This window comes from Paralichthys olivaceus, chromosome 8, assembly GCF_024713975.1.
Source record: "Paralichthys olivaceus isolate ysfri-2021 chromosome 8, ASM2471397v2, whole genome shotgun sequence".
Taxonomy (NCBI): domain Eukaryota; kingdom Metazoa; phylum Chordata; class Actinopteri; order Pleuronectiformes; family Paralichthyidae; genus Paralichthys; species Paralichthys olivaceus.
Genome location: NC_091100.1, coordinates 26,286,265 through 26,311,947, shown reverse-complemented (window position 1 = coordinate 26,311,947; position 25,683 = coordinate 26,286,265). Strand labels below are relative to the sequence as shown.

Genomic DNA, 25,683 nt, shown 5'->3' with positions numbered 1-25,683 from the left:
TATTCCCACCTTCAGTTCCTAATTGAATTTAGACTTTTAGAACCAGGACTTGTGTTTATCGTAAGTAAGGACAGTATTGTTGTATAAAATAAAACAAAAAGCACCTACACTCACTACATTTGAGGTCAAATCCAAACTTCACAAATGCCAAAATATGAAGACTGAGAAAAGTCAAAATACAATACCAGCATGTCACCAGTTCCTGTACAAACATGATTTGATGTCATCACAACCAAAAGCAATGGACCGAGGACTGCTGAAAGCCGGAGACACTGAGTGATCACGCATTATGAACCGAGCCTGAGGTGTGTTGTTACACCATGGGCTGAGGATTTCTACTCCACTCCGAGTAGAAAGACAGGAGGGCAGCTGTGAAGTGTATTAATATTAAGTGTGATCATTTCAAAGTCGACTTGATTTATCCTTCTTTCACATTTTGAATGTTTAAAGTTGAAATTCAAAGCACCCTCATAATTGGTAGCATCAACAGCAAGAACAAGAATAGATCAAAAAGGAACAAATAAATACATTTTCTGAAACTTTAATTAATTCAAGGGCCAGCTGCTTTTTGTTCAGAGTCACAATTCAGTTTCTTTTATCTGTCTGGAATAAACTCGCTGGTGTAAATTTACCCTCACTGTCACTTTGCCAGTGAGAGTGAGTGACAGCAGTTTGTTTCTCAGTATGTCCTCCACATTGATTGGTACTCTAATTATACCAATACTCCCAATCTCCTCTGTAAATATTGCCCGCACATAATGGCTTCAAAATCAAAAGCAGGCCTTGAAGCTAATGCTCCCCATGTATGATTGACCGCAGAAATATTTCGTGTGTGTCTCGTATGAGAACTGCAGCGAGGAGACAAAGGCAGCAGTCACTAATTGGTTGGCGGCAGGCTACTTACTGGAGGAGAAGCTGACAGTGATGTCGAACGAGCTGATGTGTGAGTGACTAGAAAGTGACTGGAAGAGAAGGCAAAGACAACAGAAGAAGTGGCTGCAGCAGCAGAGACTGGGGGCTCACTCACCATCTCTCCACTAGATTTAGCTTTTTAGTCTTGAGTTGAGAGGGTGAGAGGGTGAGGGGGGGGGGGGGGGGGGGGGGGGTCAGAGGGAAACAGGTGAGAGGAGAAAATAGAAAAGAAAAGGAAATCAAAGACAGGGAGACAAATGGCGAATCTACCTCACTCATCTTCTGTCTCTCTCTCTCCTGCCACTTCCTCCACGAATCAAAGCATGAGGCCAAACACACCCGCGCGTTCTCGTGTTTTGTCAATGACTTTTTAATTCAGTCAGCGGATTTAAACCATGAAAGGTAAACACGCGCACGCACGCACGCACACGCGCGCACACACGCGCGCGCACTGGGCAGCTGGAAGGAAACCCAAGCGGACTTCGGGCTCTACCTTGTGTGTGTGAGTACTCCAGCTTCGCCTGAATGGAAGAGTTAATGTTCCCAGAAGGCACGCAGGCTCCCTCCAGGCAGCATGGACACCGACTCTCCCCGCTGCCGAGGGGAAAATAACATCACACCTCCTCTCTGCCTCCCCTCGCTCCCCTCTTCTCTGGAGGAGCTTCACAAAGCGCACGCCGCGTGTCCTGACGTCTCTCTCGCTGCCTCGCTCCTGCCTCTCACTTCTCCTCCTGCAGCCGCGGAGCCTCCAGGTGACGGCAGGAGACGCAAAATGGAAATGTCGTCGCTCCTTTCTTTTCCTCCTCTGAGTCAGTTTGGGAAAGTGCACCAGTCTCTCCCTCGCTCTGAGCCCCTCTGCCTCCCTCTGACTGACTCCCACCGCCGCCCCGCTTCCCCCCCCCTCTCTCTCTCTCCTGCGCCCCTGTCACTTTCAAGCTCTCTCGCTGCTAGAGCGAGAGAGGGGGCGGAGTCATGGGGGAGGGGGGGAGGGGGGGTCGCAGAGGGAAGAATGTGATTGGCTGACACCGACGGGGGGGTTAGGGAGAGAGAGATGGTGAGAATCGTGAGAGGAGGAAATACTTGGAAGGAGGGACTCTGAGGGGGGGCGGGATGAGAGGAGGACCGGGGTGCAGGGCACTCCCTCTCTCAATCTCTCCCTCTCTCCCTCACTTCTCTCTCAACCTCTCTTCTTTCTCTCCCTCTACCTCACTTCTCTCTCAACCTCTCTTCTCTCTCTCCCTCTACCTCACTTCTCTCTCAACCTCTCTTCTCTCTCAAACTCTCTTCTCTCTCCCCCTCTCTCTCTCTCCTCTCTCTCTCCCTCTCTCCTGTCTCTTCCCTCTCTACCTCTCACCCTCTCTTCTCCCTCTGCATTCTTTTGCCCTGATCTCCCCGATTTCCCGACCGCATATGTATTCATAGCACAGCAACTACACCGCTCAGCCTCACACATGAGCTCTCTCTTTCTGTCTCACTCTCACAAGCAGAAATGTGCTGTGTGTGTGTGTGTGTGTGTGTGTGTGTGTGTGTGTGTGTTGGACTGATGTATATACCAAAGGTACTAAGAGAGAAAGAGGGGGAGTGACTGGGCTTAACAGAGGATTCAGTAACAGAGCAGCATGAATGTACTTTACAAGGACTCACACACATTCTCTCTCTCTCTCTCACATGTATATATATATATATATATATATATATATATATATATATATATATATATGGCCAGGTTGTTTAACTGGTTTGTGTCAGTAGTTGGAGTAACCAGTATTTTATGATAATATACAAGTAAATATATGTGGAATGAAAAGTTATCCTCTATTGCAGCGTGACAACATAGTTTTTAACAGTTTGTGCTCAATTTGTTAAAGGCAATTTAGAAACCAAACAGTGCTTTCAGCATATGGCCCGTTCTCTGTGTTGCAAAAGGCACACATTTTTAATTTAGAGATGATCTTAATAGAAATTAATTTTCATGTGATATTTTAAAATGAATTGATTATTTTTATCGTGTTATCCTTTTGTAGTTACACCACTTGACATTTTCAGTCACTTTCAGTCTTTTGTGAAAAACGACATAAATGTTCTTTCAAATAAAATAAAACCAACATAAATACAAAATATACAATATATAAATATTTAACAAATGAAAAGGTTTTGATAACATTTTTGCATTTATTTGTCACTGACCCAAAACCAGCCTGTTAACACTCATAGAAAAGTGTTAAGGTCAGTGACAGAAGTCATGTTAGAAAAGCTCAAAGGTGTGTTGAGCTTTTTCAATGATGACTATTACATCAAGACAGGGAGAAAAAAGGCGGAAGAAGAAAGCATGAGATGAATGTGCAGCAATAAACACAAGTATATACATATTTATTGAGCCAGTTATTTTCTATGAACTCATTTCATCCTGAAATGTACATTGAGCTTTTGCTGACAGAACAAATTTTGTCATGATACAGGTTGTGTGTGAACTAAATATTTGATCAATCTATACATTATTATAACCCTTACTTATACACACACAAAATACTGATAGACGCATCCTCTCCCATAAAGGTTAATGGAATATTGATTTTAAGCCATTGGTAAGGACATGCGGTAAGTATAGAATTATCCTCATCCTTAATGCTGCTGCTTTTAATGCATGTTTTGCGTGTCACAATTGTCACACACACACTCGCTCGTAGTAAGTCCTGTGAAGGACCTCCTTCTGTGTTCTCACTTTCTATTCCCTCCACGACTTTATTCTGTCCCTAACCGTAACCCTGGCCAGAGAAAGATTGCAGAGAGTCCGTAAGGTCTCAGCTGCATTCGCACATACAGCCCCTGTGGAGAAAGTCCAGATGATCCATTCAGTCCATGTCTCAAGGCCACTACATTTGCAAAATAAATATCTGAGCAAACCAAAATGCATCAGTACAAACCAAATGAGAATGGGGTCACTCTGCTCATTAGTCTATCGTGTCCATTCTGAACATGTTTATTTAAAGTTAGATGAATTTCAACTTAGTACACAGAACCCCAAATTGGAGAATCAGCCGTAACCGTATTGACTCCCACTGTCATGAAAGCACTGCCGTTGCCATTGCTACAGATATTAAAAGTTGAATAATACTGAATATAGTGCGTGTCCAAATTGCACCAAATTCCTGAATTTCCTTGGGCCCATGACAATACACATGCCAAGTGTGAAGCTGATCAGATGACAGGTTATTGAGATATGAGATTTATCGAATTATTAGACGGATAAAATGCTCTTAACAATCAGTTTAATCTCCCCATTCAATATTGTGAATATAACTGTGTATTCTATGGGTACTAGAATTAGTCCCTGTCATAAGTGAGTCTTACCCATACATACCTACAATGATCTGTCACTTTGTTATTGTTTGCCTACTGGAGATTGGGTGCAGAGCATTATATATTTAATCTATGTTGCAGAGAGAAAGTTAGAAAATGTTGCTTTCATCCTACCTGGTTTATCTGCAACACAGCTGTTGTGCAGCCATGATCAACTGGATTCTGTTTTTGCTCTGATTTTATAGTCAGTGTTTTCCATTAAATGGAACTGAATTTCCTTTAGTACTGTTTAAGAGTGAATCATTTTCTTAATTGGTGCTCATTTTGCATGTCGGCTATTTAACAGGTCTGTTGCGCAATCGATTCAATCTTCAGACCCATGTCAACAAATTGTCGTGATTAATTCAGCTCAATAACATGCATTTCAGCATCAGAACTGACCAAAGTGTCCATGAAGGCCCACTCTGGAGTTCCTGTCTCTAATGGAGCGTGAAGAAGAAGGAATTCCTTTAAATCTCCTGCACTTCTCCATATTTACCCACATTAAAATAAACTTCCGTGAGAAAAACATCCTCCATGCAGTTCTCTATGTGGCTATTTTAGATCCCAAAACCCTGCGGAACGTTTTCCCTCCTTCCAGCAGTGAGGCTTTTCTAACACCAGTGTATTTGCTGGTGCCCCCCACTGACCCACACAATACTGATTCTATACGCCTTCAGAGTGTTTGTGAGAGGGGGAGATGTGTGTTTGTGTGTGTGTGTATATACATGTTTGAGTGTGAGTTCAGGAGCAATAAAACTGCCTATGTGTGTATATGGGTGTAAGTGTGGGTGACATGGGTCCCTCTCTGATCAATGCTGATTTACAATAAGAGAAGGGAAACAAACCAGAGAGGAGAGGAACAGTAGCTTAAACAAAGTAAGTGGTGAAGTGATACCAGTATCATAAACCAGCAGATGTGAGAGGGAAAAAGCAGATGTCTTTTTTTCTTAATCCTTAAAGCTGCTTTCAGACATTCACTAAACTCTGGATATCCTCCTAAAATCGGAGGTATGTGAGCATGTAAATGGGTGCATACAGCAGGATATTGTCCACAGAATTCACCATATCCGATTGGGCACATTGGTGATGTTCTCTATGTCTGCTCCACACCAGGTGCGTGTGCAGCGCGCGACGGCTGCGTCTTGCAGGCGTGTGTCGTTCACGCGGGGAGTGTGTCTGCTGCGGAGCTGTTGTGTGAGCTTTCTGGTATGACGTCTGGAAAAAAGTAGCCCGTGTATACTCAACCTATACCGGACCCACTTCTCCAGACTTTACCCGGACTGTGCCTTTCGCGCGTGCACAATGCAGCGGCATGTTCTGCGCACAGGCGCGTTCACACCAGCATCAAATCCTCAGCATTATTTAGGCGAGAGGTGGATCACGTGACGATGTCCCCGGCACCCCGGCACCGTCGCTGGTCTCATCCCCACACACTCTCTTGACATCTTCGTCTGTGTCTTCAACCGTTTTATTTTTTGTGTTTACAGTCGCGTGTTAGAAGCGCCTTCCCCCCCATCCAGCAGGGGATCGCCTGCTGTCTTCACACAGCGGATTCTGCTCTCTTTCTGCGCACTTCAGACCATGAGGCCAGGCGGAAAAAGTCCGCAGAGACTGCGGAGGATGTAACTCTGACATTGGCGCTCACAGAAGCACCTCCTCCGGGCAGAATACAGAGGGTCTGCCTGCGATCTGGAGTTCAGTGCGTGTCAGAAAGCAGCTTATGATATAAAGTCTCCCAGTGCGTGCATCACAATGAGTTTGGACATTTGAGGCTCCTGGCCAGACTACAAAATAACAGTAATCATCTTGACCAGTGCACCCTGTAGCTGGGTGTAAGGGAGCAGAAGAGAACAGTGCATGTGTATGTGCAGGCGCATTAGCCTGTCAACCTCTGTGCAGTCCATTCTGAATAACAGTGATTACTAAGATCATATGGGGGTGGACTAAACCATTTAGGATAAATGATGGCGACCTGCTGCTTTACCCACCTGTGGTTTAAACACAGCGGAACACACAAACACAACTGAATGCACAAACCCACACAGATTGCTATCTTTTTAAAGTCACATGATGGAAAGTATAATAAATTCTTGGCCACACAAGATGTATTGGGCAATCCAATATTATTTAGAAATAGATGAGCAGACATATAAGTGGAACACATACCCTCTGGAAAAGGTTCAATAGCTGTGTGCCAAAGAGACCACTGAATCTGCATGTGTGTGTGTGTGTGTAAAAAGTCTTTCTATTCACACCTTGCATTAGAATAAGTTTTGAATGTGTCGCCACTGACTGTTTGATATTACATCTCACTACCCTGCTCCATATGAAATATGTGTTTTGTGTTATGTAAAAGTCTAAGTATACAGATGTGCCCAGTCTTAACGTGTGTGTACGCACGTTATGTCTGTGCATGTGTTTGTCATCGTGTCGACACAAGCAAGTGAAAGAGTGAGAGAGGTAGAGAGAGAGCAGCCGGGGGGGGTGAGTGGATGAATGAGCAGTGCACGGCTCTGCTATGAAGAAAGATTGGACATCGTTATGTGGTGGTGAGGGTTGATATTGTAACAGAGGTCACAAACAAAGGAAATGTTTGGGCATTGAGAGGTGTAAATAAACCTTTGATTCTTTGTGAAACTGTAGCGGCTCGCACACATCACAGCCCAGTGCTCACAGGAATGCTCGTAACCGGACTTTGGTCAATTATAAATTAATATAATTCATTTTCTATTTTTTAAGCTACAATTTAAATTTGAGGCTTGCATACAAAGTGTGAGCTTTGTATGGGATCATGCCATGATCTGTAAAAAGAAAGAGAACATTGAAAGCAGTAACATGGTAATGCTTCCGTTGTGCAACTGAGTGACAACAGAATTCTCGTAGAAAGGGATTTATAGTTGTAGAAAACGTGCCCTAATCAAAAATCAAGAAACTCTTGTATCTTAGTGAAAGGGGCGCCAAACTGCTGTGTGTATCTGTAGAGCCTGGGGTACATGGCTACATTTACACACAGCACCTATAGGGTGTATTTGTGTTTTACCATCATGTTTTTCTGTCAAATGTATGTATGTTTTTCTTCCTTTTCATACACATCATACACCTACACATGGATATCACATGCATATTCTGATCAACCCACTTTCTTCTTTAAACCAATCATTCATTGACAAGCATAATTTGAGACTTTATCCCCCTCCAACCCCACCTCCTTTCCTTGTTTACTGTTAAAGCCATTTTTATAATGTCACATTAAGCTTAGCTCTATACTTTTAACAAACAATATAACAAAAAAGGTTGTTTTTTTTTTAATCACATTTTAGATTAATTTATGTTTTTTATGCACCAAAGAGGATCTTACTTTTTAACAAAGGCTTTCTGATTATGATTGTTATTATGATTATTATGATTATATCGTTGTTGTTGCTGTATGTAGGTTTGGGTATGAATGTATGCATGTAATGGTATAGTGTGCTTCTTTTAAACCTTTTTCCCAAGTATTTCATAGCCAGACCTCTGTCTGTGTTTATGTACGGACTGTATTGTATTAAAACATTTATTTTTATCCAAAATCCAAGGTGGAGGAACATAGCCAGTACTTTCTTTTGTGGTAGATGTTAATCTTTGGTTGTCCACCCAGAGCAGAGCTGGGTCAAAGTAATCAGAGTTAAGTTGTCATTCAGGTCATTTTAATCAGATCTGAGCTGTAATGAAAGTCAATGATTCAAGGAACAAACTGAAATTCCAATTCCATGTTATTTAAAACAGCAAGTGAAAATGCATTTTATTAAACACAGTTTCCTTTTCTCACTCTGGCTCCTGGAACACTGTCTTCTGAGTGTAAGGAGAGCAGGGTTATAAACCAACACGGAGTTTCAGATAAGGACTTTGTATTCCAGGACCAGCTTTCTCTCTCTTTCTGTGTGTGTGTGTGTGTGTGTGTGTGTGTGTGTGTGTGTGAGATAACATGAAATAAAAAGGTGCCCCACTCACACATAAAGTCGATGCTGGAGCATTGAATGGACAGATGGAATGACAGCCTGCATACCTTCAAAGTATGCACTTTGCTTTTCCTTTCCTCCTTTGCTCTTTGTTTCTCATTCACTCTCATATATCTTTTCATCCATTGTTGTCCATCACTTCATCATTATTTACACAAAAATTCTGTATGGTGTGAACCTTTCACAATGCATGTGTTGTGAGAGACAGAAAGAGAGAGAGGTCAAGATGAATAAAGGCAGGCGGTAAATACAGTAATACTGTCAGCTTATATCTAACACACACATACAGGGGCACGACCCATCTTAAGTTACAATGTAGAAGAAGGTTGAACAAGTATAAGCAGATTACAAATACCTTGAGAGTGCAAAATGAGGGAGATAAGACTTGAGAGAGTGGGGTGGTGTTGGGGGAGTGGATGGGGAGAAGGGGCCAAGAGAGGGAGACAGAGTGAAAAAGATGAAGTAATGAAAAGTGCATGACTCATTCAAACAACATATTTCACCTTCCCTTCACACAAGCTTTAGATTTTTTGTCTCACTCCTGTTCTTCTTATTCTCTCACCTCTGTTCTCTCCTTTTAGATGATGTGATTACTTAAAAGCTTCCATCCACTCATCATGATGATGGGGGTGGAAACAGAGGGCACATATGCATGCCCTTATGAACTATGTGTGTGAGTGTGTTTGGCTCACAGCAGAGGTGCCATTCAAATACCTCCTCCTCACCTCCTGTTGCACAAACCACTAACCTGTCCCCTCCCTCTCTCCCTCTCCCTCTCACACACACACAAACACACACACACACACACACACACACACACACACACACACACACACACACACACACACACACACACACACAGTTTGTACATGTGATGATGGCTGTTATATCTCCAGAAGCTTTGATAAATGGTGGTAATTGCATGAATTATGGATTAAAATATTGGATAATTATGTTTATGGTCAGCATTCATTTTATTAGATTTTATTGTGAGCCATATATATATATATATATATATATTCCAAACTCTCCCTCTCACCCCCACTAGACATAGACCTCAGATGTTTTGCCTAGAATCTGCTGGAACCATTCTCCCAGTTTGTGGTTCACATTCTTTAATACTCCTCCCACAGGGCTCAATTTCACCCCACGTCATCTTCCACGTGTTCCAGTAGTTCTTCTCAACCTTCTTCTGCTCCTTCTGTCTTACTGTTAGCGGGATTGCCTCATCTATACTGCCCCCTCCTGCTCCTTGTCGACCACCACTATGTCTGGGTGGTTAGTCAGTAACTATTTGTCAGCATGGAACTTGAAATTGCACAGGATCTGAGCTCTGTCATTCTCAACCACTTTCGGTGGTATGTTGCATTGGGTACCTCTTATTCATACTCAGCACAGATATTTCTGTACACTATCCCACCCACTTGGTTTATGCCTCATGCTGTCCCAGCTTGCATCTTACACCCCGCTGCTATGTGCTGGACCGTCAGAAGCATCTTGGCACCTTGGGTCCAGCTACTTTTTGGATCTGGTTCTGATGATATTGACTGATTATCTTTTTTATTTATTTTATTTATAGTTTTGTTACAGATACCATGTTAATATTGCTTTTGTGAATTGTTTTGGTCACAATAATCATTTACAGAAATTCTATCATGAGGACATAGTAAGACAGGGCATGCCAAAAGAGGTTGCAAGGGAGGTTTACATTTTTAAAAGATGATGCAGTTGCCATATTTGTAGCAACAAAATATGTACAGGTACAAAACTAATGATTGTACCATGTTTGATAGTGTGGTCTACATCTGGGACTTGTCTCGAATTCCAGGCACCAGTACCGGTTCTTTATCTGGTACCCAACCGAGTATCTTGAGTATCTGAGGGATATTTTAACATTTTTGTCAGTGAGCTACATGTCTCACTGAAATATTATTATTTTCTCTTTATTTTTTTACTTGTTTACCTAATGCTGTTCGGTATATTACCATAATGCTTTATAGAAGACAGTAAGTGAAAGGAGCGGAGCAATCTAAGTGTCATTTTAAGCTGACTAGTCTGCGGGACAGACAGACTGGCCAACCCACTCAACAGGCCTGCATACACTCACACTTTCATACACACAGCTAAACCGCCTTTGTTAGTGTCAGAATCACGTTTAGAAGCCATATGACACTAGAAATAGCTGCCAAGGACAGACAAGGCGATGTGGGAGTGTGAGTTTGTATGCAACTAAGAGAGATGAAAAAAAGGAGTGTGTGTGTGTGTGTATGTATGTGTGTGTGTGTGTGTGTGTGTAAGTTTCTCAGTAAAATCATCCATATGCTCAGGTCAGCCACACTATCACTAGCTTCACAGACACTTTTGGGCAGACTAGCATGTCAGTGTGTGAGTGTATGTGAGAAACAGAGGGAGGTAGGGTGAGACATTCAGAAAATGATAGTTATCTCTCCATCCAATGTGAACAACACTGACACATTGAATCCAAGTCTCCTTTCCCAATTTAAACATTTTTAATCTAAGTGTAACTTTCAAATGCTCCTTTGTATCCCTTCAGTTTGCTACAGGGTTGAATATCAGTAAAAGACAGCAGTGTCAGCTGACTATGCTCAGCATTGTTATCTTAGTTTGGTACAAGGTTCATACTAAAAGTCATCACACTGGAAGGCCACAAACAATTTCGATCTCTGCAAGCAAGCACACAAGCACATTTCTCCAAATGACAATCATCCCCATGTTAGTCCTGATTTGTATTCAATGATGTACAAATTAAAGGGAATTGTGTGCAATAGAAATACAATTATAAAACAAAATAAAATGTGAAAAAACTGTCACTAAAGGAAAAAAAAGATCATAATGATGTAAACAGTAGAAAGAGCAAGCCGACAAAAGGAAGGAATGAAGATGCAGAGACGCACACTGTACAATCCTCTCAATGACCACATGGCTTCCTTTTCCCTTGGGGAAAAACATTAGGATATGATGATGTAATTCTCTGTTATAAATTGTTGGGCAGTCGTGAAGAGAAACATGAGAGTTAACATCAAAGGGCCATTGTATAGAGGATGGAAAGTATGACTAACAGGATCAACCTCATCAGGGTTTATATTCATTATAATGACACATAATACACAGTATTCTAGAGGTTCTTTCAAAGAACAGCCATGCTCTCCTCTCCATGTTAAGTCTTTAGAAACCATCAACATTCAGAATTTCTCCTGCACCCTACCCCTGGATACATCCTTTAGGATTGTGCCAATAGTATGATTACCAGACCTGCGTAATAATAATATGTCACATAGGAGCATAAAAATAGCATGCACATGGTTGAGCTTGTGAAATGGTTATGATTTGTTTGAGTGACAAGAAAATGTATGGGGTCAGATCACTGTCAATATTCACAAATGCACAAAGAAGGATTCACAAATATGCATTCCGATGCACACACAAATAGTTATCTATGTATATAAATGTAAAACAAATTTCACAAATTCAAAAAAAGTTTCAGCGTGTGGATTTGTATGCACTGTGTACACAAATGTAGAGCGATCCACACACAAATGTAGAGTGATACACACAAATGTAGAGCGATCCACACACAAATGTAGAGTGATACACACAAATGTAGAGCGATCCACACACAAATGGAGAGCGATCCACACACAAATGTAGATCGATCCACACACAAATGTAGATCGATCCACACAAATGTAGAGCGATCCACACACAAATGTAGAGTGATCCACACAAATTGAGAGTGATCCACACAATCCACACACAAATGGAGAGCGATCCACACAAATGGAGAGCGATCCACACACAAATATAGAGCGATCCACACAAATGTAGAGTGATACACACAAATGGAGAGCGATCCACACAAATGGAGAGCGATCCACACACAAATATAGAGCGATCCACACAAATGGAGAGCGATCCACACACAAATATAGAGCGATCCACACAAATGTAGAGCGATCCACACAAAGGTAGAGCGATCCACACAAATGGAGAGCAATCCACACAAATGGAGAGTGATCCACACACAAATGTAGAGCGATCCACACAAATGGAGAGTGATCCACACACAAATGCATACAAATCCACACACAAATACATTCCAATGCACAAACAAATAGAAAAATCCACACACAAATGCAGAAATATATTCATCCAAATTAGTTTATTGGTGATTTTCTTTACATTTATATACATTGATAACTATTTGTGTGTGCATTGGAATGTATTTGTGATCCTTCTGTGCACATTTGTGAATATTGAGACTGATCTGACCCCATAGGAAAGATCTTGATATGGAATAAAAATAAATACTTCCAATAGGATAAAGGAACTTTACTGTCATCATTACAACAATACACACACTTTAAGTTGAAGACCTATAGTGAAAGAAGGAAACAACAATATAATATCATACAGCTGTCTCCTGTTTCCAGTGGAGCATCGATCCTTCAGAAACCCTCCTGCAAATACAGACTTGCCCTATACCCCACCTCACCGGCCACAAAAGGTTGCATACCATGTTTTTTACAGGACAGTGTTAGACTGAGAGAGAAGAGGAGAAGGTAAAAGGGAGCAAGGCGAGAGGCAATGTCCTAATGATGTAGTGGCTGTCAGAGCATTTGCTTCAGAGTGCAAATGATCCTGTAAGACCAGCATGGCTATTGATCCACCTATTACACATCTCAACATAATAATGATTGTGTGTGTGTGTGTGTACATGCACACATGCATGTGTTTGATACAGAGAGATGGAACAAGCATGTAACGAAAACATATAAAATACATATAAAATTAATACAAAATTGAATTTTGAGAAATGAAGAGAATAGAATAGTATACATAAAAGAGACAAACAATTTCAAACACTAAATGTTATGGAGATGTACTGCGTGTGTGTGTGTGTGTGTGTGTGTGTGTGTGTGTGTGTGTGTGTGTGTGTGTGTGTGTGTGTGTCCTCTAACAATTCTCCTATTACAATGTGACAGATATGAAACCCAATCTGAACCTGATCTGCTTGAAAGCCGATCTTACTTCTCACCTTGAATATTTCCAATCCCTCTCAACCCACACACAAACTCGTACGCATTAATGTGCACAGCCAACAGTGCATCTTTTTACTTATCAGAAATTTCCAAGCTGTACTGCATATTCACATGATGAAAGAATTGCACCTCCGATTCAAATACCAGTTGTTATGCTATCACAAAAAGACAAGACCCATGTTTTAGAATCATCTAGGTTTGCACATGTTTTTTATTTATTTATTAAGTTTTATTAAATTTTTCTTTCAATAACTTTTGTAATTGTTTAGTCTGTTATAGAGCCCTAGGTGATAACTTAAAATAGCTCATGTCCCATTAACAGTACACACATAGCCCAAGGAAATCCATAAAATAAAATAAAAAATCCAGAAAAAAGAAGCTTGAAATAACAAAAATTGTGCTAATGATGTTTCTATGAATTTATTCTTTAAGCCCTCATCCACACACAACCTCTGTGTCATGATCAGCAACAAATATCGAATGGACTTTAGCCTTGGAACATGATTGATGGTGTTGATGCCCAAAGTCTGACTTGGAAACGTTGTCCACACCATCACACACACCAGCTGTCTGGACTCATGCTGTTGACACCAAATTCTGAGCCTAATTTTTGCAGCCTCATGCAGAATCCAGATTCATCAGACCAGGCAAACATTTAGCATACTTTAAGTGTCACGGATTGTGATCATGGCAGCTGATCATAGATTCTGGTGGTGGATCCTCACCCTGGATCATGGTGGCAGCTGATTATGAATATAACTAGATAGCTCCCTGCATCTTTGTTGGACATTTTCTTATGTATATTTATACTTAGACCATTGATACACCTCTTCATTTATGTTAGATGCTGTCTTTTCTCATGAATGTTGTCAACATTTTTATCTTATTGATGTGCTCTGCTTCTCCACTTCTGTCGTTCCCCTGTTTCCTTACTCTTGCTGAAGGTTAAGGACGGATGAAGTCCCACCTTGTTAAACCCTATGAGACAGCCTGTGATTTGTGAATATGATCTATACAAATGAAATTTAATTGATTGACAACTGTATGATACTGTATATTTTAATGTGAGGTGGGTGGGATGCCTTCTTAGGATTGTTTTATTAAAATCCTGAAAAACCAGGCACCATTAAAATTCCAGATATTCTAAGTTAAATATCTTCTGTGCATATGCGAGATGCAGTTGGGCAAAACACAGAAAAATCTGTTTTATTTCTGTTTTTCAAAAGATAAGTGATCTGTAGGGATCAGATCAAAAGACTCAGGGAAACTCAGAGACATTATTGTCGAATATTTTAGGCTGAACACTTCCTCTATCTCCCTCTCTCTATTCCTCTCTCTCTATACCTCACTCACTCCTTCTCCCTCTGCACTTCTGGTAATGGATCTAGTTGAATGGATTCTGAGAAACACAGGTCAAGAGAGGAAGAAGAGGGGAGGTGTGGTAAGGCAAGAGGAATGGAAGACTTGTTCCTTGTGTAATTGATAATACTAATTATTGGTATTTTAATACGTTTCTAATTTATTGATATATATTTATACAGAGATTAGTTGCAGTTTTTGATATGTTTAACATTATAAAAACAATAAGCTATACTTGAATAATTAGAAGACCACATACGTCTGCAAAGGACAATGGCCCATCTCGCCATGTTCAATACAGAGGAATAAAAATTCCTGGATCTGCCCATTTATTCAGATCTACTGCAAAATTGCCCTATCCCTCCATACAATTTCATGGAAATCGGTTTACTAGTTTTTGCGTAATCCTTGTTACAAACAAATGCAGAAGAAAAAACCATAAACTCATTGACCAAGGTAATAATCATATACAGAGCCTCAACACAAAAACACACATCTTAATAAATGAACAGTTTTAACACCTGCTTTTCTCTTCCTTTCTGTTCCTCTGGAAGGGGAGGGGGAGGTGAACAAGCAACTTCACCTGCATATGCCACTAAATTCTACACATTGAACCTTTAAATCTACTTTTCTTTTTTTTGAGTAAGCCGTGCTATGTTCATTTTCGTACTATTCTGTAAATCACTCCTCCTTGTTTAGGTGGGTGGCGCCATGTGAGGTTCAAGGTTCAAGGGTTTTATTGTCATATGCACAACAATTACATTGAGCAGTTGCTGGCACTGAAATGCTCGAGTCCCCGGTCCCCCTTTAGACATGCTAAGATGTAAAAAATACATGCTGTTAGTTGGTGAGTGTCTTGAGCAGTTTAATGTGCCATAAAGGCTAGAAAAGCTGCTCTGGTTAGAATAGAAACACTTTCAGTTTTTGACAATTCTCAATGTTTTATCAGTTATAGATCCTCATAGGACAAGTGTATATCAGTGTGCTGTTTTTTATTCGATCACATTGGACACATTTACCAACTAACCTACCGACACAAATGTCTGTGTAAACTGTATTTATGTTTTGTTGTCACACAGTGCCTAAATTATCCCAGCTCACAACCCATTGTTTTCAGAATATAAAACCTTGACTCTGAATGTTGAGTTGTTGTGATGTCTGTCTCCACTGTGCTGTGAGTAAAACCCATCTGAACCAGCCACAGGCTGGCCCTGAAGGAATTGTATTCTTTCACAGATAGAAAGGAGAGGTGGAAAGAGAAGAATGGAGGATAGGAAGAGAGAAAAGAAAGGAGGAGGCGCAGAGAGTGATGCTGTATGGTTAATGATTTATCGCTAGGCACTTGATGGAATGAAGTGTCTTCATTAGTGGCGCCAAAGTTAAACCATCTAGTCAGTTAGTCTGTTATTCATTGATTTCTCTGGTCAGCACTAAATTTGTATTGAATATGACTGGCACCAGGGCTGTGTGTGAGTGTGTGTGCAGGGCTGGCTTACTGTGAAGCTACTGAACACTGGAGTTATGGGTGGAAAACTTTTTCCAGTTTTTCACCTGACCTGTCCACTGGCACAGAGAGAACGTATTCAGCTTTGGGAGCCCTCTTCACTCAAGTATTCAGTTAACCCTTTGTGAAAGTATTCTTTCCTTGAAAAGGTGCTTTTTCTTTCCATCCAGGCCACGGGGAATTTTAATAGAGGTAAAAAAAAGTTTGTTTTTGCATGAAAGTTTTAGCTTGGATTTTGGCGGCTTTGGCACTTCAACTGTTCTAGTGTCTTGTGAGGGGTTTGATGATAATTGCATATACTTATGCTGTAAAAAAAAAAATTCTATGTGGTGCATACCCATCACATATAAAAACATTTTAGAAAAACATTAATCATAAAATATGTAATATATAGCCTAAAGTTACAGGTAATTGTAATATAGTAATTTAGATAATACTACATGACAAAATATATTAGCTAAACAATTAAAATCCTTTATATGCATCTCAGGCATTTATGGATGAGAAGTCAGCACTTTTGCTTAACAGAAGAAGTCCCTGCCTCTCCTATTGAAAAGATTACTTTGTTAATAAGGATGTCACAGTAAGAAACGCATGACAAACTGGTGTTACCCACTCTGAGGAAAAGATGTGAGCTGGCTCAGTGTCTTTAGAGCGCTTACTGAAATCTGTAATATTATTTTTCCCTGCAGGCAGCCTGCATGATGTGTGTACTGCTATCACTCTCTCTCTCTCTCTCGCTCTAACACATCAATGAACTGTTGGACCTTCAAAACTTCCATAACCTATTATCGTACCACAACATCAAATTCTCATCCTCCTTCATCATCTCCTCTGGTCACATGATTAGATTTTTCTACTCAATGATGTGACTCTACACTGCTGAAAGGGACAGAGTGAGAATTCGTCAACATAATATAAGAAAAAAATACTTAGATGTTTTAGAGAATTTTCTTATCAATAAGTCAGGGAAATAAGCAGTTTATTTGGTTTTACATGGTATAGCTGTAGGAACGCATAGGCAACACTTTAATTTTACAGTTTAGGTATTAGCATTATCCTGAGTGAAAGATAATAGCTGATAATCTTGGTTTGGATACAAGTTCAGCTCAGTGAGTCTGTATGACCATTTTGAATGCAATAAACCATAAAGAACAAGAATATGTCATTACTACACTGTAGTTAGAGTCATGCCACTTCTACAGCCTCACAGAGCACTTCGGCTGTGGCCTTTGTCCATCCCTTTTAATAGCTAAGATGATTTCTAAATATCCTGCCAATTATGTTCAGTGATGTCTTGATTATATCATTTAACATAACATAACACGTTCACATATAAGGGAAAATAGTGAAATTAAAAGAGGTGAAAGAAAGATTCTGGCCCACCCAGCCAACTTTGATCAAAATACATTGTGTTACTTAAAATATATGAGAAAGGAAATAAGTGACTTGTAGTATATTTTTTATTTTTCTTCTAAATAAAACAGAACCATTGAAATAAGCTGTAGGAAGCATCTTGAACATCAAAGTCAACCCTATGAGTCAGACTGACCATAAGCAGCATCAAGATAAACCCCACTCTTGTTGGTGTCTGGATGGATAATTTTAAAACAGCCAGGGCTGTCAGATTATGTATAATGCAGTGATGTCCTATGAATATATAAATAGTTATATGATCATACAGACACACACCCCCAAAAAAGAATGGAAATTAAATTTAACAGAAATGTACTCAAATAACACAGAGAACAATAATGAACAAGGTTTTCGTCTTTTGAAAATTGTTTCCCCAAGTCTGGGTAATCAGGAGACAAAAAAGAACATTCTAACCAACACATATCAAAAACTATCCACGTTTTTAAAGATGTGACCTTCTGTTTTTATTTTTATTGAACAGTTGTGCCATGCCCCTGAGCAGTTCCTGTCTGAAATGAGACAGACGGCCACACCACACTAGTTCTATTACTACATCTATAGATACCAGGAAAGACTCAATCTCATGTCATTCAATTGAACTATGTGTTTGAGATCAGATCTACTATGCACATGCCCAGTCAGAAACACAGCCTCTGATTGGTCGGCAAGTCAGGAACAACCACGCTAACAACAATAACTGTTTTAAACTCAGAGCAATGGATACATATTCACAGAAAACATCCAGTGTTGGAATTTCTCATTATGGATTTATGTCTCCAAAAAGACAGTAAAGTTCAAGGCTGGATTAAAAAATGTTCTGAAAGGGATATGATCAATGCAAAGCCCTTATTGAAATGGCACAATGCTAACGTTCTGAGCAAAATAAGTAAGTCTCTAGCACGCACCGTTCCTGAGATAAAGTTTTTAATCTTTGGGGTACTATGTCTTTTGATGTCATCTACTTGTGGGGGTTAAACCCAAAATAGGGTGTTTAGGCAGTGTTTTGCTGTCATTGTCTTTGTCATGCAGAGTGTTGCTAAGTAAAATAAGTTTTGCCCTTTTTTCCACTTTCATTTTACGTTTTTATAAGTTGTTTTTTTTTGCAAAAAGATGGACCACCATCTTTTGTGCAGGCCCATCTATAACATTATTTATGGGTATGGCAATGTAATGTAGAATGAGTAGGGGTAGACACAGTCACACACATAGTGAGGAACACTGCGACTGAGTTATTCTCCCCAAAAAATCCTTATACTGAAGTTTGTAATTCAGTGTGACAAAAATTATCAATAGTAAATGTAAAATGACAACAGGATATTTACAGTATCCAGGTCTAGTTTGGTGTTGTTCTGTTTGTATCACACCATCGATTGCATCCCTTTCAAAAAAGTACCATCAGAAAATTTTACTGAAACACTGGGAGAAATCATGGTGTGAAAAGATCCATCCATCACTGTCCGTCTCCATCTGTCTGCCTTCCTGTTTGTGGCTGTGTCACTGGAGACCCTCTCAGTTGACACATCCCACCCTCTGGCTGACACACTGTAAGGTCTGCAGCTGACAGGTGGCAGTGGATTTCCATAAGGCAATAGCACAGGAGGGCCAGTTTTTAATTTTGATTCATTTATTGCTTCTTTTGCATAGACACCCTCACTGAAAGATGTATCAAGATATGTCAGGATGATGGTGTTCAGTATTGTTTGACTAGAAAAGCTAACATGTTTTAATCTCATGTCTTCAAGCTTAGATATTTATTTTTTATTTATGTTATGAAAAAACTGTAGGAACTAACAAAGTATGGGGATCATTTTTCGAAAATAATGTGGATTTACTAAATCGACTCAACTTACTAATGTCTGTCTTTCCCATTACTCTTCCTTCACATACATCTTGCCTCACACCTACTCCATAAAGGACATAAAACCATTCTGAATGTCTGTGCTCGGGTCAGATAAGGCGATTTATGGCAGGGTTAGGGTTAGTGTATGAACAGCTAAAACAAATGTAGAACGTTGTTATAAGTTATCAATCATACAGCAACAAAAAGATGTATGACCTTCGGCACTAAGCTTCCTTCCAAAAGCTGTGTCGCTTTTTCACACCTTTCAAAACAAATGCACTTGCCGGCCAGACCGAGGTTTGGAAACACTACCGCTTTTGTCCACAGGGGCGCCAAAATCAACAAAACTGAAAAGGTAACCTGTGAGGGCTTTAAGATTGAACTTGGACTTTGTTACACACCGAGACCAATGAAGCAAAATGTCCTAACTATAATGTCCTAACAAATATAGCTGTGTGTGTGTGTGTGTGTGTGTGTGTGAGAGAGAGAGAGAGTGTTTGTGTGTGTGTAGCTTAGTGCAGCCAAATGGATTAAGTGTTCTGTTGACATATAGTGAAGTAATCCGGTTAGCAGGACAAAATACACACCTCTTCTCTATCTTTCTATCTGTCTCCATCTCTGTGATTCACTCTCCTTTGTTGGTCTTTTTTACATTTCCATCACATCATGTCTTTCTCCCTCCCACACTTTATCTCTTGTGCATTGCTGTCTTCGTATGCCATTAACGCACAACACACACTTGCAGAGACCTAATTTAACTTCACAGTGTTTAGACAGCAGAGGTCAGCAAATATAACTTAAGGGGGCTGCTGGGGCTCAGGAGGTAGAGCGAGCCGTCCACCAACCAGAAGGTAGACAGCTCGAGGGTTTCCCGGTCTCTCTCACCTCTCTCTCTCCCCCTCCTCCCCCTCCCCACTATCTCTCTCTTGTCTCTCCCCTCTTTTCCACCCATCTACCCTCTCCTCCCCTTTTTTCTCTGCTCACCCCAACCGGTCGAGGCAGATGACCGCCCACATTGAGTCTGGTTCTAGAGGTTTCTCTCTGTGAATGAGGGAGTTTTTCCTCCACAGTCGCCAAAGTGCTGCTCATTGTGGGAACTGTTGGGTTTCTCTATAATCTTTAAGGTCTTGACCTTCAACCTAAAGTGCCTGGAGATAACCTATATTTTAATTTGGCGCTATACAAAGAAAACTGAATTGAATTTAATCCTAGTTTCCCTCAGTCCGTGTGCTGTGCTGTCCCTGGGATAGACACTGACACAAATTGCCCCTGATGTCTGTGCCAGAAGTGTGTGAGTGACAAATGATAGAGAAAGTGCTGCACAAAGAAGCACTGTATGAATGTGTGTGTTTGTGGATGAATGTAAAACTGTAAAGCACTCTGCATGGTCATCAAGACTAGACAAGTGCTATACACAGTAAATACACACATAAGCTGTATCTCCACAATATATTTTTAATGTAGTACACCTTTGTTTCAGCTTTCTTCTTATTACAGAGATTTGAAGGGTTTTATAATTAGTATTTATTTAAAAGGCCTCACCTTATGTACACCAGAGGACTTTTTCAAAGATATAGTCACACCTGCAACAGTGCGTTGGCTAGAGAAGAAGTAAATATATCTTCTGTTTTCTGTCTCTGTAGTTGAGGTCGCCAATATCAAGTAACCAGGCAAGCAGCAGCTGGGCACCCATGGACCCGGATGCCACAAAAGAGTTTATGTTTGCCAGTATGTGTGTGTGTGTGTGTATGTGTCCATTGGGGAGCTAGCCAGACATCTCTGGTCTAATATTTCCTCTTGGGAGAACAAACAATGCAGAGGATTCTCCCTTCCCCAGTTTTGCCTTTATTCTCAACTTTCCCTGCTTCTCTTTAAGATAAAAAAATGTCCTCCTCTTCCGCTCCCCCATTTTACTCTCCACCAGTGATATATATATTTGTACTCTCCCTTCCTCTTGAACAAAGCTGGTGATAGAATCACATACTTTTTCGTTGCTGTACACACTTAGACACACGTATACAAGCAATACACACACGCACGAACGCACACACACACAGTCTGCTGTGAACCACGATCAGTATCAAGATACTGAGCAACAATAGGTGCCTCAGTGGAGTTAACCAATTGTCTGCTGTTTAAAGCACAATAACATCACTGTAAGCTCCATTTGCAATCCTGTCTTTGACAAATGGCATTTATATACATCTGATCATAGGAAACATGATTATAACAACATTGTATTTTCTATTAACATAATGTGGACCTGTTTTTAATTTAGGTGTTTGATAAGATGCAAATATATAGAGACATATTCACTATTCTGATATATCAGTAACCACTTGTATTGACTGCAGCATTACTATACTGTTTCTAGGTGTTTTCACCACAGCAATTTACTCATGTACCCTAATGCAGGGGTATTAGTTTAAAATTCAGATGTCCAGATAGAGAGCATGTCTGCAAGCAAAGGTCCAGAAGACCATAATGTCTATAGTGTTATGATTCAGTACAATATATATGTAAATAGTAGATGTATCCATGTCAGTATGACTGACTGTCGATTCAGAAGCATAAAGCAGAACTATTTTAACAATATCTTTTTATTCCCACACAAGTAAATAAAAATTATTTTCTAACGTTAAGTAAAAATAAAATACATAAAGATTATAGAAAGTATTCTTTAAATGCACATCTTAAAAAAGTGCTTAATTTTACAGGGAAGTTTTATAAATAGTGTAAATTAGGTTTCTCATTTTCCTCACATCCTAAAAGCAGTACCTGCTATTCTCCTCGCTTCTTTTCCTCATATATCCCACCCCAATGCTCTGGCTTGTTGTGTAAGGATTCCGAAGCGGAGCTGGAATGGTCAAGTTTTGTTCTGCAGTGCTACTTTTAACAATCACCATGGTCTCAGAACATATAAGACATTGGAACCTCCCCTGGGAAAAACGAATATGTCTGTCCAGTTTTGATTAAAATCTCTGTTTTCCCTGTCTACCTTTCCTATATTAAAATGTTCAAAACCAACAAGCTCAAGTCCATAGCCACACACACACGCACACACACGCACGCACGCGAACACACACACACACACACACACACACACACACACACATGGCATTATATAGAGTCAATTAGCCTCTGAAAACTTGACGACGACTCACTTTTAGAAATGGGTGAAACCTCCAAAGCATTAATGTCGACAGCATAATGCTATTTAATAAAAACATTATCAAACTTAATATTACAAACACAATGACTCAGCACTTTATCTCACTGTTAATTGCAACATTACATCTCCCATTGTGTGAATTTGTGTAGCTCATTATGTATTTGTTTGTGTTTGTATGTGTGTGAGACTGTATTTGTGTGTAATAATAAAGTCCTTTATGAACAATATAATTTACCCCTGTTAGAGAAAACTAGGTTGAGGATGATTCAAACATACCAATGATACATATCAAGACACATTGAATTACAGTAATACTCAGGACTTTTTGTGTTCAGCAGTCCTCCCCCCCTTTGACCCCATGTACTGCCTCCTCCCCTCAAAACCAGAGAGACAGTGGAGGTTTACAATTACAGTGAGATTACCACTCTGAGAGATCCCTGTTTCACCCTTATCCAAGTTTTTTTTCCTTCTTTCATTGTGACTGTTTCATTTATTTGAACGGATGCTTCAATTTCAAAATGCTTAATTCAGCAACATAACATTTTAATGTTTTCAGACACACAATCACATTAATATTACCAAACTAGAAGAAATGCCGTTGCTTATTACTTTATCTAATTGTATTTAGTCAACGAAAAAATAAATATATTACATCTACCGCAGAGTTGAGCATCCAAAAATATTCCAATCGTACTTTATTATTTTATTTAGCCTTTAATTAATGGAATTAAATTGTCTCAGACCAAAAAAATCTTCCATTGAACATAGGTAAAAATATAGGAAATAAGATTTGTGTAATTGTTCAAATGTTACCTCCTTGACAGAACACAATGGGATTCTCCAGATGAGAGAAATTGGCAGAACAAAAAAGGTGAGCACACCTTATCCCTTTTTTCTCTCACACATAAACCACAACCAGCAGAGCCACATTCTGATTTAACCACAGAGAAGGTTAAATTCTCTGATTAAATAAATAACAGGATGCAAGGAATCTTGTCCAATACTCCTTCTAGAGCATAAGATCAAAACAACAAATTTCATTTTCAGTATTCAATTGATAAAAAATTGAATGTGAGCACCAGCCACTTTTATAAACTCAAAAAACAAAACCAAACAAAAATATATATAAATAAACTCTACAAACCAATTGCACTGTGTACAGTCGACTGCTGTACACCAACTGTTTACAACACTGTTTGCACTGTAGGCCTATACATCTTATTTTTTGATAGACTTCACTGCCTATACTCTTAATCCTGTTTTTATCTGCCAAATTTATATTTATACTGTAATTGTGTTAATACTGCCATATTGCCATATTTATATTTATATTCCATTGATAACTCTGCTTATATTTATACTGCTAATTCTGTTCATCCCGCCATATCTGCCATATTTATACATGTCTAGATTTGCCACTGCCTGTTTTGATCTTTTAATTACTTATATTTTTGATATTTTATATTTCATGTTTAATGCTGTTTGCACCAGGGATAAGAGGGAAACGCTATTTCAATTCTCTGTATGTCCTGCACATATGGCATTATTGATAATAAAGCTGACTTGACTTGACTTGACTTGACCAAAACAGATTCCAGACCAAACATTTTTTTCTTGAAACTTGCTGTATCCTGTAAGTGTTAAGACAGGGCATTAGAGTGACCGGAGGCATCCACTACGAGTGTGTGGAATAAATAAAGGAATGTCCCAATAACTGGAGACATTTAGACATGCTGGTGGTGAACATTAGAGTTGTCAGGACATTGAACCTATCCTATGGAAACAAGCTTCCTATGCATACTTCCAAAGGACCACAATCAAGACTGAAAAGTAGAAATTGATTAACCCTAGAGGAGGTTTTCCAGTCAACCACAGACTACAATTTAATCCCAATCAAAGCCTTGAGATTTAAGAAATACCAAAAGTACAAAAATCTATCGGGTGAGGATTTGAGCATATGGAAAAAACAAAACAGGGAGAAAAGGTTGATTCCCTACCATTGTCGCTGTCTGACTTGTTCTCATGCTCGGTGTCAGTAAGAGTCAGCACTGAGTTGGAACGGCTGGACAGGCAGGAACTCCTCCCGGATGATTTACCCAGACCGCCGCGGCCCCAAAGCCGCATGGCGCGCTCTGGTGACATCACGGCCTGACTATCAGTGTCTAAGTCCGGGGTTGTGCCAACTGAGAACCCGCGGTGAGGCAGGCCCATGTCAGAGCAGAACGCCAGGCCACGACGTGATGGTGGCTCACAGATTCCCAGCTGACGAAGACTGAAATGCTGACCTGAAACATAAAAATGTTAGACAGCCTGGAATTCATTTGAAATTTAAATGTTTCATTATAATATTATTAGGGCTGTTAAAATTAACGCATTAATGCAGGATGATTCATTTGTGGAATAAACGTGATAAATGACTCGTCAACATTTTGTGATCAGTGCAACACGAGACGTGACGTGAGCAGCAGGACTCAGTGTTAAAGTGAGCGGAGCGACACAGATTCATGATCCGACACCATCGATTAATAACTGAACACATGATCGTACATTTGTCATCTACATCATCCCAATGAAAAATTAACTATGAACGTGAACTAGCTCACTTTCATCTGCATGAACTGAACTTTGAACTCATTCTTTTTCAGTATGAAGTGACACAACAATGCTGCTCATTCAGGAGCCCATGACAACGTTTGATTGGTTTGATAATTTATCCTATATTTGTTCAGAGGCATAGCAAACAGACAGCCAAATTGAACTATGGTGTGGTATGTTTTAGTTTGATTAAATTAGATTTTTCAATCTTAATAACACCATCATTTGGACTTGTCATCAATAAAAAAAAACAAATGTTAAATGTATATATGCACCTTCTGTCATTTATCTCTTCGTTCCCACAACAACATACAGAGAAAAATGGGATTTCATCATCATATTTACAAATGGTGATTAATCGTTATTGATCCACAGCTACCCTGTGATTAATCTGATTAAAATGTTAATCATTTGACAGCCCTAAATATTATACATACTAGTGAATATGTTTCACTTCAAACTAATGGTAAATATTACTGTACATG

At 39.8% G+C, this 25,683-nt stretch overlaps 1 protein-coding gene across 11 annotated transcripts in view; it reads right to left on the bottom strand.

Moving 5' to 3' along the window:
* Positions 1-25,683, bottom strand: part of tenm3 (teneurin transmembrane protein 3) — a 500,548-nt gene that overhangs the window by 120,365 nt on the left and 354,500 nt on the right. For 10 of the 11 annotated variants that reach the window (XM_069529751.1, XM_069529750.1, XM_069529754.1 and 7 more), the window contains one exon: positions 24,601-24,888. In XM_069529751.1, coding sequence (XP_069385852.1) covers positions 24,601-24,888 — 288 coding nt within the window. Of the gene's footprint in view, positions 1-1,405; positions 1,782-24,600; positions 24,889-25,683 lie in introns of those variants that run through there. The other variant, XM_069529760.1, reaches the window with a different exon arrangement.